This window comes from Nicrophorus vespilloides, unplaced genomic scaffold (genome assembly GCF_001412225.1).
Source record: "Nicrophorus vespilloides isolate i.1.1-1 unplaced genomic scaffold, Nicve_v1.0, whole genome shotgun sequence".
Lineage (NCBI taxonomy): Eukaryota > Metazoa > Arthropoda > Insecta > Coleoptera > Silphidae > Nicrophorus > Nicrophorus vespilloides.
Genome location: NW_017099604.1, coordinates 37742 through 53167, shown reverse-complemented (window position 1 = coordinate 53167; position 15426 = coordinate 37742). Strand labels below are relative to the sequence as shown.

The 15426-nt window shown below is 32.3% G+C and overlaps 1 protein-coding gene across 1 annotated transcript in view; it reads left to right on the top strand.

The window, feature by feature from the left end:
* Positions 1 to 4279: 4279 nt before the first annotated feature.
* Positions 4280 to 15426, top strand: part of LOC108564848 (microtubule-associated protein futsch-like) — a gene marked incomplete at its 3' end in the record, with an annotated part of 48885 nt that continues 37738 nt past the window's right edge. Inside the window, exons 1-2 of the mRNA XM_017924018.1 lie at positions 4280 to 4504; positions 4569 to 4765. Of these exons, the coding sequence (XP_017779507.1) occupies positions 4630 to 4765 (136 nt within the window). The remainder of the gene's footprint in view (positions 4505 to 4568; positions 4766 to 15426) is intronic.

The following is a 15426-nucleotide window of genomic DNA, read 5'->3' as shown; positions in this document are numbered from 1 at the left end:
GAGGAAGACTTCTCCAATACATCGACATTTTCTTTATATATTATATTTAAAAATATAAGATATTGCAATTACTTGGGGCATCATGCGACGACCTCGATGATCATCGATGCATTCCCAAACATTGAGTTCTTTGGTTCATCGCGTGGAGGTGTTTGCATGCAGAAGTAGTATGGAGATGAGCTCGAAGATCGTTGACACCCGTTGGGTTCTTTTTAATTTTAATCGCTGCTGCCGCCGTATCCTATTTCAATCCCGAGTCTTCAGAACAAAACGAAATATCTCGACACTGCTACAAGCCGAAGGAACGAATGCGAGTTGTCGAGGGGGTATATTTTAAGTCCGCACCAACAAGACCAAAGTGATGTACGGTCGCGGTTCAAAATGGTTTGCAGCTCGAGCTTAAAATACATCTCCCATCTCGATGGTTTTCTGTGGAGGAGATGAAGGATCTCCTGGCCCGATCTCCTCTATTCGCATAAATTACACACAAACATTTTTCACAAAATTCTACTGATTAAAACTTCATCAATTTTTAAATAACTGTAAAATTCTCTTCAACTTTATAACTTCTTCAGTATAAAACTATCTTAAAAGTTAGGGTATTTTCAGCAGTTAAATATATTCTATGTAAAAATCTCTTCAACCTTAAAATAGTTTAAAATATTCAAAGTTAAAATACATATTCAATGTATAAATCTCTTCAAATTTCAAAGTTTTTCAAGATACAAATTTTATCAAAGATAAATTATGATAATTTATGATAAATTTCTTCAAGTTATTTCAACTTTAAATATCTTTTCAAAACATTGAAATTTCTTTAAAACTTAAATCTTAAAAGTTAAAGAATTTTCAACATTTAAACATATTCTATGTAAAAATCTCTTGAAACTTAAAATACTTTAAAATATTTAAAGTTAAAATACATATTGAATGTATAAATCTCTTCAAATTTCATAGTTTTTTAGGATACAAATTTCTTCAAAGATAAATTATGTTCAACGTTAATATCTTCAATGTAAAAATTTCTTCAAGTTATTTCAACTTTAAATATCCTTTCAAAACATTGAAATTTCTTTGGTTCAAATCTCTCTTCAACCTTATAACATCTTCAATATAAAACTTAAATCTTAAAAGTTAAGGTATTTTCAGAAGTTAAATATATTCTACGTAAAAATCTCTTCAACTTTAAAATAGTTTAAAATATTCAAAGTTAAAATACATATTCAATGTATAAATCTCTTCAAATTTCAAAGTTTTTCAGGATACAAATTTCGTCAAAGATAAATTATGTTCAGCGTTAATATCTTCAATGTAAAAATTTCTTCAAGTTATTTCAACTTTAAATATCTTTTCAAAACATTGAAATTTCTTTCGTGCAAAACTCTCTTCAACTTTATAACTACTTCAGTATAAAATTATCTTAAAAGTTAAAGTATTTTCAACATTTAAACATATTCTATGTAAAATTCTCTTGAACTTTAAAATAGTTTAAAATATTCAAAGTTAAAATATAGTTTTAGAGTACAATTTTCTTCAACGTTAACATACATATTCAATGTATAAATCTCTTCAAATTTCAAAGTATTTCAGGATACAAATTTCGTCAAAGATAAATAAATGTTCAGTGTAAAATAAGCATTCATATTTTCAACATCTTCAATCCAAAATTCACATCAATTTTGAAATATTTCAACTCTAATCTTTTCAAAATATTGAAATTTCTTCTCTATTCAATTTTATAACATCTTCAGTATAAAACAATCTGTAAAGTTTAACATTTAAACATATTGTATATAAAAATCTCATGAATTTAAAAAAAAACAGAATAAAACGAATCTTCATAGCTAATATTTGTATCAAATTGTATCAAAAAATTGAAATATCTTTTGGTGTAAAAATCTTATGATTATTACTTGTGATTCTATTTCATGTTTTTTTTCTTTTGGTTCGCACGTCGACTTTATCGATATTTTAAACTTTGCCAATTTCATTTGTCCTAAGCCCTCAGCGAATCCCTCGTAAACTTCCGTAATTACCCTAGCCGGATAACTTTTCTGCCGGATTATTATCAAATATTTACGATCGATATGGAAGGAAAACGTTTCATATTTCGTTTATGCAACGCAGAGAGATAATGGTTCGAGATTGCGGATCGTATCATATTTCGCACATTCAAATATTATATAATATTCATTCAATCGCAACAACATGTAGTTTTTATATAATATGTTTTGGCATTGTGGAAAGATTTTTTGTATATTTTTTTTTCATAATAATCATTGAAACTTATTAATGAAATAATAAATCATGATATTAGTTAAAATTCATATTTTGAATAAAGTTACGCAACGAAATACAATATGTTATGAAATATTGTAAGAAAATTCCCTAAAAAATATGGATTTACAAAATTCGTGGTATATTCTTGTGTTTATGTAATAAATGAGAGTTTTTATTTAAAAATACAATTGTTAAATGTATTTGTTCAAGTTGTTGGTATTTGCTAGACAGTTGGGAAGAGCTTGAATGGACAGGACAACGGAAGATGTATGTATTGGGGTAGGACATGACAGAACTACCCTATTCACTGAGACTCTCTTTTTCAATTTGTATTCCACGAACAAACCAAAAACAACCTCAACAATTTAGGTCTCTATAATAAATCATTTTAGTTTATTTGCATACAGCAACCATCTAGTGCATATCTGCTATTAATTGTTATTATAACTAATATTAGTGTTCTTATATTGAAGTTTTCATAAGGTGAAATGTTTCGAAAATGAAATAAAAATATTTATTTTTAAATAATGGATAAATTCCAAATTAATTTTGTATGTGTTTTAGAACTTTATATTATTAATAAATAAATACTTCACTATTAATATAACTTTTGACATTTGACATTTATATCTTCCATGAGATTTTTCATTAAATCCAATATACTCCATGTTACATTATCAGTATTGTAACAAAAATCATCTATTGAAACATAATAATTAAAAAATAGTTTGTTACATTTACTTTGTTATATAATTGGTATTATAACAAAGATCATAGTTACCTTTTTATAATTGAATGGTATATAAAAACAGATAAATTTGACATTATTGTAGTTCCATATCTGCATTAAGACCTAGTACAATGCTTCCTCGATTTATAACTAATATTAGTGTTCTTATATTGAAGTTTTCTTAAGTTGAAATGTTTCGAAAATGAAATAAAAATATTTATTTTTAATAAATGATTCAGTACGGTATTTTAGAACCTGACTATGTTACAAACAAGCGAGCTTCAATATTAAGTTTAGGAAACTCTGTAGGCTGTGTAAACAAGCACGTATCGAAAGGATACAAAAAACTGTTATAAAGTTATACTAAAATCTAAGAATTAACAGTTTTGGATAAATTCCAAATTAATTTTGTATGTGTTTTACAACTTTATATTATTAATAAATAAATACTTCACTATTAATATAACTTTTGACATTTATATCGTCCATGAGATTTTTCATTAAATCCAATATATTCCATGTTACATAATTAGTATTGTAACAAAAATCATCTATTGAAACATAATAATTAAAGAATAGTTTGTTAGATTTACTTTGTTATATAATTGGTATTATAACAAAGATCATAGTTACCTTTTTATAATTGAATGGGAAATAAAAAAACAAAAAACATTATTATAGTTCAACATCGCCAACTTTTTCTAAATATAGATGGCAACTTGACGTTATATAATTGTTTTTATAATTGAGATCATAGCAATCTTTTTTTTCAAAAGGCCATGGCAACCGAATAATGAATATTGTTATTAGGTTTTATTTGACAGTAATGAATGCAAATGAAAATGTGCAAGTTCATTGTAATGTGTAACAAGAGTGAATAAATTGGAAGAATTCGGCGACTGAAGTGAGTGATTCTCTGTGATTTAGAATAATTTCATACATATGCAGATCAAATGGAAGCTGCCGGAAATCCATGAATCCAAATGGCGTGTGCAGGGATTTGTGCATCACGCAGCTGCATCCAGGTTGCTGATGAGGATGAAGAATTCGGTTGTTGCGGAAGGATGAAGAGGCTGTTATCGAGGAGGAAATTAGCGAAAATTGGAGGATTGGAGGGTGGCCCCGTGGAGGAGCCGGCAGTTTCGTGAGTTGGAGGGGTTCACGGAGGGGCAACGTTGGCGTAATACACCCCCAGATACGGGTCTGTCCTATATCGGAGGACAACCCTAGTCAGCTGTGCGCTTGGTGGGGGCGTTTTCTAGGGGTGGGGTTCAAAACCGGCAGCTACTGCAATAGCGCACCTCGAGCCGGCATTCGCGAGTTGACGAACCTCCGGTGCGTTCACACACATACACGATATCCAACATACAAGACAGGAGAGAGAGACAGAGAGAGAATTGGAGAGAGGCGTCGTACGCTGAGGAAGAGTTACAGAGAGAGAGAGAGAGGCAGACCGAAACGAGAGGAGTCGGGCCAGACACAGGAGGATCGGAAGTAATACCTATTGCATTTTTGTAGTGCCATCGAAACGCTTCAGACACTAACATTCATTCATTAGAGAGAGGAGCTTCGAGGTCCGAAAATATTGGGGGCTGTGAGGGAGTACAGGGTTTCGTCGGATGGAGACTGTGAACGGCGTCTCGGAGGGCGGTCCGCCGCCCCCGAGTCCTCTGACCGGATGCTATCTCCTCATCGTCATCGGGGAACCTCACTCGCAGGAACACAAGGACATCATCCTCAGACGAGTCGCCAAAGGTAACAACAACTCAATTCACTAACTAATATCTAAAGCAAGCGAATCACTGAAATTCAATTATTTTTACGCAAATTTCAATTACAATCTCACCAACCACCATAACTATATATATACCAACATATATACATATATATATAGAAGTATTGATTTCGATCAGTTTCGCATATCTACTCCAATCAAAAACCGGCACCCAATTATTATCAGCGCCAACGCAAGCGATTTCTCTTCATCCAATATATGCACAAACCGTTTTTTCTTCTCTTCTCTTGCTGAAATTCTAATTATTTCTGTCGTCCGTTGATTCAATTACCAACGTGTACTGTTCATTTGGACTGGGGGATTCAATTATCGACAATCAATCCTCGCATCGATTTTCGATGATTGCGAAGTGGATCAATAGCCGGGCTCGACGCCCCGAAGAAGACACGTCGATTCCGCTCCGTCGGTCACGGTAATATGCGTTTTAATGCCGCGACCGACTGTTATGAAATTTTAATTAGTCTCGTTAATATGCAACGTACGGAACATTACAAAAATATATATATATATAAATATATGAATGTATATCCGAACGGATGCGCCTTCTAGGGAATCGGATTAATTCTCGTAACCCGAAAAGAAATGACATCAAAAACATTACGAATAGAGCCATGAAAGTTAATGTACAAACATGGGGCGCGTGCCTGACGACCACCCACTCCCCCAATACACACACACTATTTGCGAGCACGATTTTACCCCACTGACAAAGAAAAAAAAAAGTGTGATTATTTTCATTCATTTATTTATTTTTGGGGGAGTTCACCGACATTAAATGTAAAATGCACCGGCGGCCCCCAAACAGGGGGAAACGTGCATAGAAAATAGGTAATAACCCTAATGGGGGTGGATACGTGTGGACATGCGAACCACTATTTCCACTTTGAGCTTAGAATCGATATAGTTGCAATTACTCACACTTTCGGTTTTTTTTATCTAATTCTTTTAATATAAGAATGATTTGGATTTATTTCGGGAGACGCTTCAGCGCACAAAAATTTCTATTTTTTCCACGACGCGACTCGCTCCGACGGGGATTCCCCAAGTGTAAGTTCACGAACGCAATTAGATGCCAGCAGGCAGGCATTTTGTATGCGTTTTCCTATAGAATTATTAATGAAATCGTAATTGCCGGCACAATAACCTTTTCCAAAGGTTGAGACATGATTCTTTCAAAGACACTATTGGTCTTATCACTTATTTATTTACTTAATCAATTTGTCTACATGAATAAGTTTTTATCAATTTCTTATACATTACATAATGAACAAAATTTTAAAATATTTCACTAAAGTATTTTGTATCTTTTAAATTTAACAAATCCTTATTTTGTATACTTCATATATGACAAATTACGAAATAAGTTAAGAAACGTATGTAGTCTAAAATATTTGTATAGGTGATTTTAATTTCCAATTAATAATTAATAGGTCAGAAGAATATGCATGTTTTTAAACTTTTGTTCTGTTGTCTTTTAATTTATTTTTAATTACCAATTTAATTGCGAAAGTTAATTGTATATTATTACAAACGTATAAGAAATATTATTTAAAAATTATAAGTAAATAATCGCAATAAACGTTTATTATATAATAATCTTACGGAATAAATAATGTACTTGCATTTAACTGTTTTTGGCCGATCAATAAGTGAAGTCTCATAACAATTTCAATAAATGTTAATAGAAAAATTGGTAAGAAAACAAACCTATAAAAGATGATCAATATACGTAAATATCCGTTTCGAACATGGTAATAATAATAATAATAGTAGTGGTACAAATCTGAAGTACCTGGAAGAGTATTTGCTTTAACTGCTAATTGAATTGTGTATAAAAAGTGAGTGCATGCTTGGAAGAAAATGTGAGTCGTTATTGAAGATGTATAAATTCATAACTACATTAGAGGAATTGTGGATGTGGAGAACATAAATTGCATAAGTAAACGTAAGAGTGAAGAGCGTACCTAATGCGAATTTAATTTCGCGACGAAAAACGAGCACTGCATACTCTACTTATTTGTAATCGCGTCTAATAATAATAATAACGAAGACAAGAAAAAGAGGAAACCTTAGATTTTAGCTTTATAAAATAAAATTGAAGCCAGAAATGTATTTAGAATTAATTTGAATACTAATTATAAATTAGTTTTAAAAGAATGTATGAAATTGCTATAATTATCTAAATTAATTATAATACACTTCAACTGTACAAAGTATAATTTGCAATCGATTTTTCCTGAACATCATAAATAAATTAATTAGAATCGCTCGGATTGGTCTCTGGGGCGGTTTTTTTTTTCACCTTGACTCCTCGCAATTAGTTTTGCATTAGCGAACAACGTGTAATTAAAGAGATCTCATCTATTATTAGAATCAAAACAGATTTCTATTTCTATTATTCACGTTGCCAATAGTTTATTGAATCAATGAACTGCAATTACAGCACGCGCGTTCTTCCACACGATCATCAAAAACGTGATTCATATTCAAGACGCAAACCCCACGTTATTAACAAATAAATAACCTGAGCTAGAGCTAGAGCAGGTCTGTTCTCTTGTTCGTTTTATTTCTGACTACGTGCCTTGATTTTATTTGCTTCCATTTCGTCCAACATTATTTTACGATTCTTATTGTGCTTAATAATAATAATAATAAAAAAAATAGGGGAGAGCAGAATAAATGTGCTGATGCAGACGTAACTCGGGCCATTTCTTCCAAAAATGTTATTGTTACGAGAGAACAACACTCTGACCTGTTATATAACTATTGTAAGGTAGAGACACAAAAAAAAATATGACTCTATGGTGCAAGTTTTTTGATGAATTGTTCAGGATAATCAATAGCTTACTAATTATTACGTCACCGTTTGTATTTGACAGCTTCATTGATTATTGATTGATAAAATTGAATGTTTTCTTTCATATCTTAACAATTTAATAAATTTGTTAAATTACTGAACAAATACTTCTAAGCTGTTTTAACAGCTATAGTTTTCAGTTATTGTTATTTGGAAATATTACAAATTTCATTAATAACTTTGAAAGTTGAGTTTTATAAATGTATGTAGTAGAATTTTGGTGTTTTCATTTTTTTTTTCAATTTCAATGTGATATTAAGGTGTGTTTTTTGCGTACGTTAGGTATTCTGGTGGAATGTAATTAATCAATTCCGTGCGTTTCTTCTTGTATGTTTTCGTGTTTGTTAAAGCGAGTCGGAAACCTAGGAACGGAGAGCCGGTTTAAAGGCTATTTATAGCGGCATTATTTATTAGTTCAATATTGTTATGGAACCCACATATATACGTCCAGTTCCGGACAAAAGGTTATTCATGTCGCTGTGACAGCTGGCTTTGACCAAAATGAGTGTGCGTTATGAGGATGGCAGAGGGAGTAGGAAAATGTAAAAAAAAAATAAATAGAAGAATGGTATGAAATGAAATGGATGTGTGTAATTGCGTCGCCATGCTGCTAATTGAAACACAGCATGTGGGACGCGGATCTGTGTGTTTATCCAGAAGGAATGACTACTTTGATAGCTGGAGCTACATCCGTATGAGGAGAGAGGAATTATGGATGAAAATACAATATGATGATGGATTTTGGGCATTGGGGCAGAGATGTCAGGCCTTGTAATTTCATCCTCTCATCGGAAGACGGAAGAGGAAGCGAGAGACCTTTTGCAAGAATGACATGTCATCTTCAGAAGTTACATTTAAGAAATCGATGGTGGATGAAAAGATTGTAATGCTGTATTGAATTGAGAGAGCAAGATGCAAGTTATCAATGGTCAAAAGCCTTTACATTTCGACAATTTGCATGTTATTGTTAAGATTGACAAGGAGCTATCTATTATACTTTCAACATTTTTATATCACAGACAAATAGGAGAAACATTCCTGGACAAATAGCTTGCAACTTACAATTTTCTGTTATTTTCACTACGCGATACTTGCCAAGTAGTAAGTAAAATAACTACTTTTTTTTAAGTAAAATATAAACTGGATATTCTAAAAGTAAATGATTGCTAACTTTTGCTAAAAATATTGAAAATGTTAATAGATTTATTATATACTTTCATTGTGAACTTGTTTGGAGCGAACAGCGAAGAATACTTAAATCTATAAAACTTAAAAACTCCGAGTTTATCGAAACTTTCTAGTCACTTTGAAGTTTTCGAATGAAATAGGATACAGCTTTTGCTGCTGGAATAAAAAAAGAATACAAAATTCTTCTCAATTCACAAAATTTAAACAGTTATTGTAAATACAATTAGTTAAGTCTTATACTTACCTGTAATTGATATATTTTAATTAAGTAAAGTTATTAATTAATACAAAAGTTTTTAATGTTGAAAACGTGTAAACATTTTTTCTTATTATCTTTTATATAATCGAGTTGGAAACATAACTTTTGATGAAGTTCGTGTTTTCTGATTGATTTATATTAATACTTAATGGGAGGAAACTCCAGTGTATAAGATAACTTATTGAGTCAATAAGGGCAGATGAATCAATCAAGTTGGGAAAAACAAAATATGGACGTTGTATGAACTTGTTTTACTCTGTGACAAATGTCTTTTGTTTCCAAGTTATTTCCTGTAATTTATCACAATGTTCGAGTAATATATTTTTATAAAGTCCTAAATTGGTGTTAATCGATTCATTACTAAAAAAATGTAAGTATTATAAAGTAAACTTTTCATGTTATTTAATTTCGATTAAATATTAAGTTCATAAAGTATTTTTATTATTGGATGTAACATGAAGAACTGAATTATATATGTAGTATATTGTTCCATTTCGAATGGAAGTAAACATGTCCTTTTAGAAAAATTGCACCGATCCAGTTGCAGGAAACTACCAATAAGGTGAATCATAACTCTCCTGATGCTGGATGAGATATTAGATCATAACTTTAGATACAGCAGTCGCAAGACAAAGATGGAATTGGAGCAAGTACACTTTTTTTTTTTGGAAGTGTGATGGAGATGGGATTGACGGGTGTCTCGTCTCAAAAGCACATCCGATCAATAGGAGTTGTCTTTGGATGAATAAAGCAGTTCCAGTGTTATCAGTTGCTATTTTTTTCTTTGGGTGGAAATGATGATGTTACGCGTTTTTTCTCCTCAATAACGTTCCTCTGTTTGGCTTCGGGGTGGAAAAGATAAAGCCCGTAAAAGCGGTTGAAAAGTGGCCTGTAAAAATTGTAACATGAACGCGTGCGAGTTTCGGTGTCGTAATCATCGGAAAGTGGGAAAATTGCGAATTCGGGCAGAGGGTAAAGTGGATGTATTGATCGGTCGTGAGCAACGTCGACGTCGGCGGTGGCGGCGGCGTCGAGGCTGCGCGCCAGGTCAGGGGTGCGCAACACCCCGAGAATCCACCTCTTCGAAGCCGGATTCTCTGCACCCCCAGCACACCCTCCTCCTCCTCCAACAACAACAAAAAAAAAGAAAGGTTACATCTCATGAAATATCTAAAGCAATATAATAAAAATAAAACTAAGAGAAGCGGCCTTCTCGTCACCCTAAACTAAACCCTGGTCGTCTCTTCTTTCGAAACCACCCTCAGACAATCCGTCGTCGTCTGGTCCCCAAAAAATCGAAGGTCAATGAAACCATAAAAAACATCCCCACCCACCTCTATTTCATCCGAGTTCCAGGAAATAATAATACGCTTATTCAGCAAATTCCCGTTTCCCTCACTTTGCGTGCATTCCATTTTTCAACCGTGGATGTTTTCCTTTTCTCCGCAACGTTTTTTTTTTCGCCTTCACATCCCCCGCAATTTTCCACGCAATCATTTTTTCTAATCGCGAACGCTAAGGCTTTTAGCCAAATGAGAAAAACGCGCTCAGGAGGACCAACACCGGGCATTGAATCCTTGTTCTCATCCATCAACGTTCAATGTTGATTATAACAGATTGTGCAGAATCTCTGCGTCTGTAGTTTTCATCCATCACAGTTTTGCCACTTGATTTCAGCAAATATCCATTGATTCTATTATTCTTACAAACTAATAATTTCTATTGAAAACCCATTTGTTTTCATGTTGGAACTACTTTTGTGGATGTGATGTAACATTAAAACTTTAAATAAAAATTACTTTACTAACTTAATAGATCAATATGTGAACTAATATCAAAGTAATAAACAAATTTAATTTATTGATTGTACGAAACTAAGTATATGTTAGTAACATGAGAAGCCTATATAAATTCCTACTTGATACAATAAAGCAATATTGAAGCTGTAGCATATTTTCACCAACTCTTTGTATACGAATTTCCAGCGTTCCATGTACTAATTGGCAATTTGCGAAGCATAGTGTAAACGCGAATACAATATAGTTGATTTTATAATGATGCAACAAACATCAAACAGAATTTCTTTTATACTGTTTGAGCAAGAAAAAAATGTCGCTCTTACGTAATATATTTTTATTTAGTATTGTTATTTAGCTTCACTAAGGTTGTATAAGCTGGTGTAAAGTTGGTAATTTATCGGGAAATGTAATTGTACAAGACTAATGTAAAGGCGTCAATGCATGCGGTCTAAAGATATCAGTAAATGTGGTTGAAAGGATTGGTGGATTTTATGAGGAGGAGCGTGAAGTGATGTGCGAGAAGATTGTGATAAAGATGAGAAGGAAGTGGCGAAAAGCGGATAAAGCTGGGAGTTGGTCCGATGCTTAACATTGCGGAACAAGGCGGTAGGACGAGATGGTGATAAAAGGACGAATTACATCTTGTTATCAAAAGAGATCGGTTCATGATAAAATTACATAAGAAAGAAAATACAAAAGGTTTTTCTTTTCCAAAAGTTTACTTCAAATTAAACCATATTTCAGCTTCATACATAAAATTAATGGACAGAACTTGAGATGGGAAATGATTATCAGTTATTTTGATAAAAATACACTAATTAAATCGGTTTCATAATGAAAGTAATACTAAAGTTGTAAGAAATAGTAGAAATTCGATTCGGTAATAAGATATTATTGAATTTATTTTTTATTCTCACGGCAGTAAACGATTTCATAAAAAAGAAAGTACAAAAGGTTTTTCTTTTCCAAAAGTTTACTTCAAATTAAACCATATTTCAGCTTCATACATAAAATGTAATGGACAAAACTTGAGATAGGAAATGATTATTAGTTATTTTGATAAAAATATTAAATGGTTTCATAATGAAAGTAATACTAAAGTTGTAAGAAATAGTAGAAATTCGATTCGGTAATAAGATATTATTGAATTTATTTTTTATTCTCACGGAGTAAACGATCGTGTAATATTATACTAATAACCTAATTATGTGAGCCACAATTGGGCTAAGTCCCCAAGGTTCTCGTATAATATCAATAGACGTTTGAATATCTCATTAGAGCCAAGGTTTTTGAAGTATGAACTACGAATTGAAGATTCGAGGAGAGTCACTAACTGCTGAATCCACGGCGCTATGTAAAATTCTATCTCCGCATTCGAGACTTCAAACTTTTGTTTGCAAAGGATTTACATATACGAAAGTTACGAAACACATCTTCGTTTCGTCCTTTTCTTTTCTTTTTTTTTGTTGACTTGGCTCGAAGAGAGAGAATGTTTATGGGCACGTGTCACGTTCCGAGATCAATATTTAATGGAGTGTCAATATATGTGTGTGTACGTAGTCGGTTTGGATTGCGCAATGCAGCGGATCCTGAGGGTGTTCGAAAGAATCCTTAAAAAGGATTTTAACTGGCACGTGCACTAAAAAGGTTTTAATGAAGGTGAACGTGAGGCGTCTCTGCTGCCAGATAAATGTACTGGGATTTTGAGAAATTGCGGAGGCTTTGCAGGAGGACATAAAGTGAGACACGGCCCAGGATAGACGATCGATTCCGATGGGGATAAAGAAGTAATTTAATGTGTGTGTGTGTCTGTGTTTGCGGTGTATCTGTCTGGTCTGTAATAGAGTAGGACGTGAATCGAAACCGAAAATTAAGTTTTATGCCTCCGGTAAATAGAGATTACTTGCTCTTTTCTCCCCGGTTGCACCCTTTGTCCCTTTCAACTTCTTTTACCTTCTCTCATTTAACAAAGACACGGCGAATGCATGAGCAGGTTCAAATTAAAAACAATAACTCTGCACGGAGTGTCCTCGTCAATGGTAACCTCTTCTTTTTAACCATCTGTATGTGCGGAAAGGAATTGGAGCAGATCTAAACGCGAACGTGGCGGAGACCGCTAAAGGATTCAACGGAATTTGTTTCATCCATCAGTGGGTTTCGTTCAAGGAAATTATTGCTTATATAATGGGACATGATTGAGACATCCAACTATATATTTAATTTTTGTCCTCTCTCTCTTAGTACAATGCGGAATCCGCTCGTGAACATTTTCGCAGCCAAAACAAAAGGTACATTCAGAGTATTGTTTCGTATAAAGGGCGAACCCTTTCACGGGGCTTAAACGTCCCCGTTTGGCCGTGCACAATTCCACCCCGAAAAAGGAAACGACGATTATGTGTGTTGATAAAACAGCGTTTTGCAAATATGAAAAGCTGTATATGGGTTAATATCAGGGCACGTTATATATTTTTTTTTAATTGTTGTCGCACTTCTCGCTTTTGTTTCGAGTTGCGGTTGTTTTAGTTTGGGGAGAGGTGATGATGATGAAGTAGTAGTAGTAGCAGTACAAGAGCAAATATTGGATGGGGTGAATTCATTGGATGTATAGTGTTAATCAATGGTGGGACAGGATAATTTGATCTGCGCAACGTTTTGCCGAACTTCGGGACCGACCTCTACACAATCAAACTTGGTTTCTCAATGCAATTGTAGGGCTGAGTTGAATAATAAGGTGTAGCCGTGTAGCTTAGCAAAGCTCAAAATCACTAATTCAATCAACCAATTATTACTTCAACTACTAAATGAGAACAACCACAGTATTTAATACAACTCCATGCATTAGTAAACTAGAAATTAAAAAAAATATATATAGTACTAAATTAGCAATGAATCAGTTTGGAACTTATAAGTATTTTTAATTAAGTTAATAGAAGAATAAGACAGTGGACAATCTTTACAAAACATTGGATTTACCTACAAAATTTAACTACTTAATCTAATACAGATGAATGAAAAACTGTCAACCAATTATTACTTCAACTACTAAATGAGAACAACTACAGTATTTAATACAACTCCATGCATTAGTAAACTAGAAATTAAAAAAAAATATATAGTAGTAAATTAGCAATGAATCAGTTTGGAACTTACAAGTATTTTTTATTAAGTTAATAGAAGAATAAGACACTGGACAATTTTTACAAAAACATTTGGATTTACCTACAAAATTTAACTACTTAATCTAATACAGATGAATGATAAACTGTCAACCAATTATTACTTCAACTACTAAATGAGAACAACTACAGTATTTAATACAACTTCATGGATTAGTAAACTAGAAATTTAAAAAAAAATATAGTACTAAATTAGTAATGAATCAGTTTGGAACTTACAAGTATTTTTAATTAAGTTAATAGAAGAATAAGACAGTAGACAATTTTTACAAAAACATTTGGATTTACCGACAAAATTTAACTACTTAATCTAATACAGATGAATGAAAAACTGTTGAAAGTTCTCAATTCAAGTTTATAATCGTGTAATACTTACTAAATTTGATAAAAAAATAATTACCAAAATAATCTTCAAAAGAACGTCGTACTTAATTCGAAGATTAGGTGATTACTAAATCAAAGATTATAGCTACTTGGGGTTTTATCATTTGGACAACATAAGCCATACTTCCTTCCATCATTTAACTAAGTAGAGGATGATGGGATCTTTCGCATCACAGATTTTCTGCCTCTAAATTGGAGGGTAGATAACGGCCCTCCAAAATGCTCGAGTCAAGTTAATCTCAGTTTTAGCTCTAACTGGACGTTAAAGTATAGATTGAAAATATTGAACTAATTTAAAATTTTCTTGTATTTCACTGGATTTAAAACTAATTGCGATGAAAACTACAAAAAAAATAAGTATTCTTGTCTGAATCAGGAAAAATCGAATTAAATAAAAGTTTAATAAAATACGTTAAAATAATGATTTTTACATTTTTTTTGTGTGGTTTACTTTAAAATTTATTAATGATGTACATTCGCTTTTGCATCTGAAAAATTAATTGGATCGTCTAATGAACTTCCTTTGCTTTTAACTCCTTTTTACTGTACAGTTTTCTGTAGATCTTGAGGGAATCGTGTCTCTTTATGTGTCCATGACGCAAGCTTTTAGATACCCATGACCATAATAAAATTGATTAAAACTTCATACTTTATGGATTTTACCTAATAAACTGATTACTTTTAGAACTAAATCGCAATTTCGCATGGTTAAGCTTCATTATATAAAGTTTTATTACATATTTTTTTACAATAGTTTATTATACAATTAATAATTTGTAAGGTATTCCTCAAGGTAGTGTACTTTGACCTATTGTGTAGGGTATTACAAGAACTAATATAAAAAAAAAAACAAAACTAGTAAAAAATATATTGAAAGACGCAAAAGAAGTAAAAAATATTTTAAAGATTTAATTATTATAAAAATTTAGATTAATTTTTGGGAAATAAAAGTTTAATA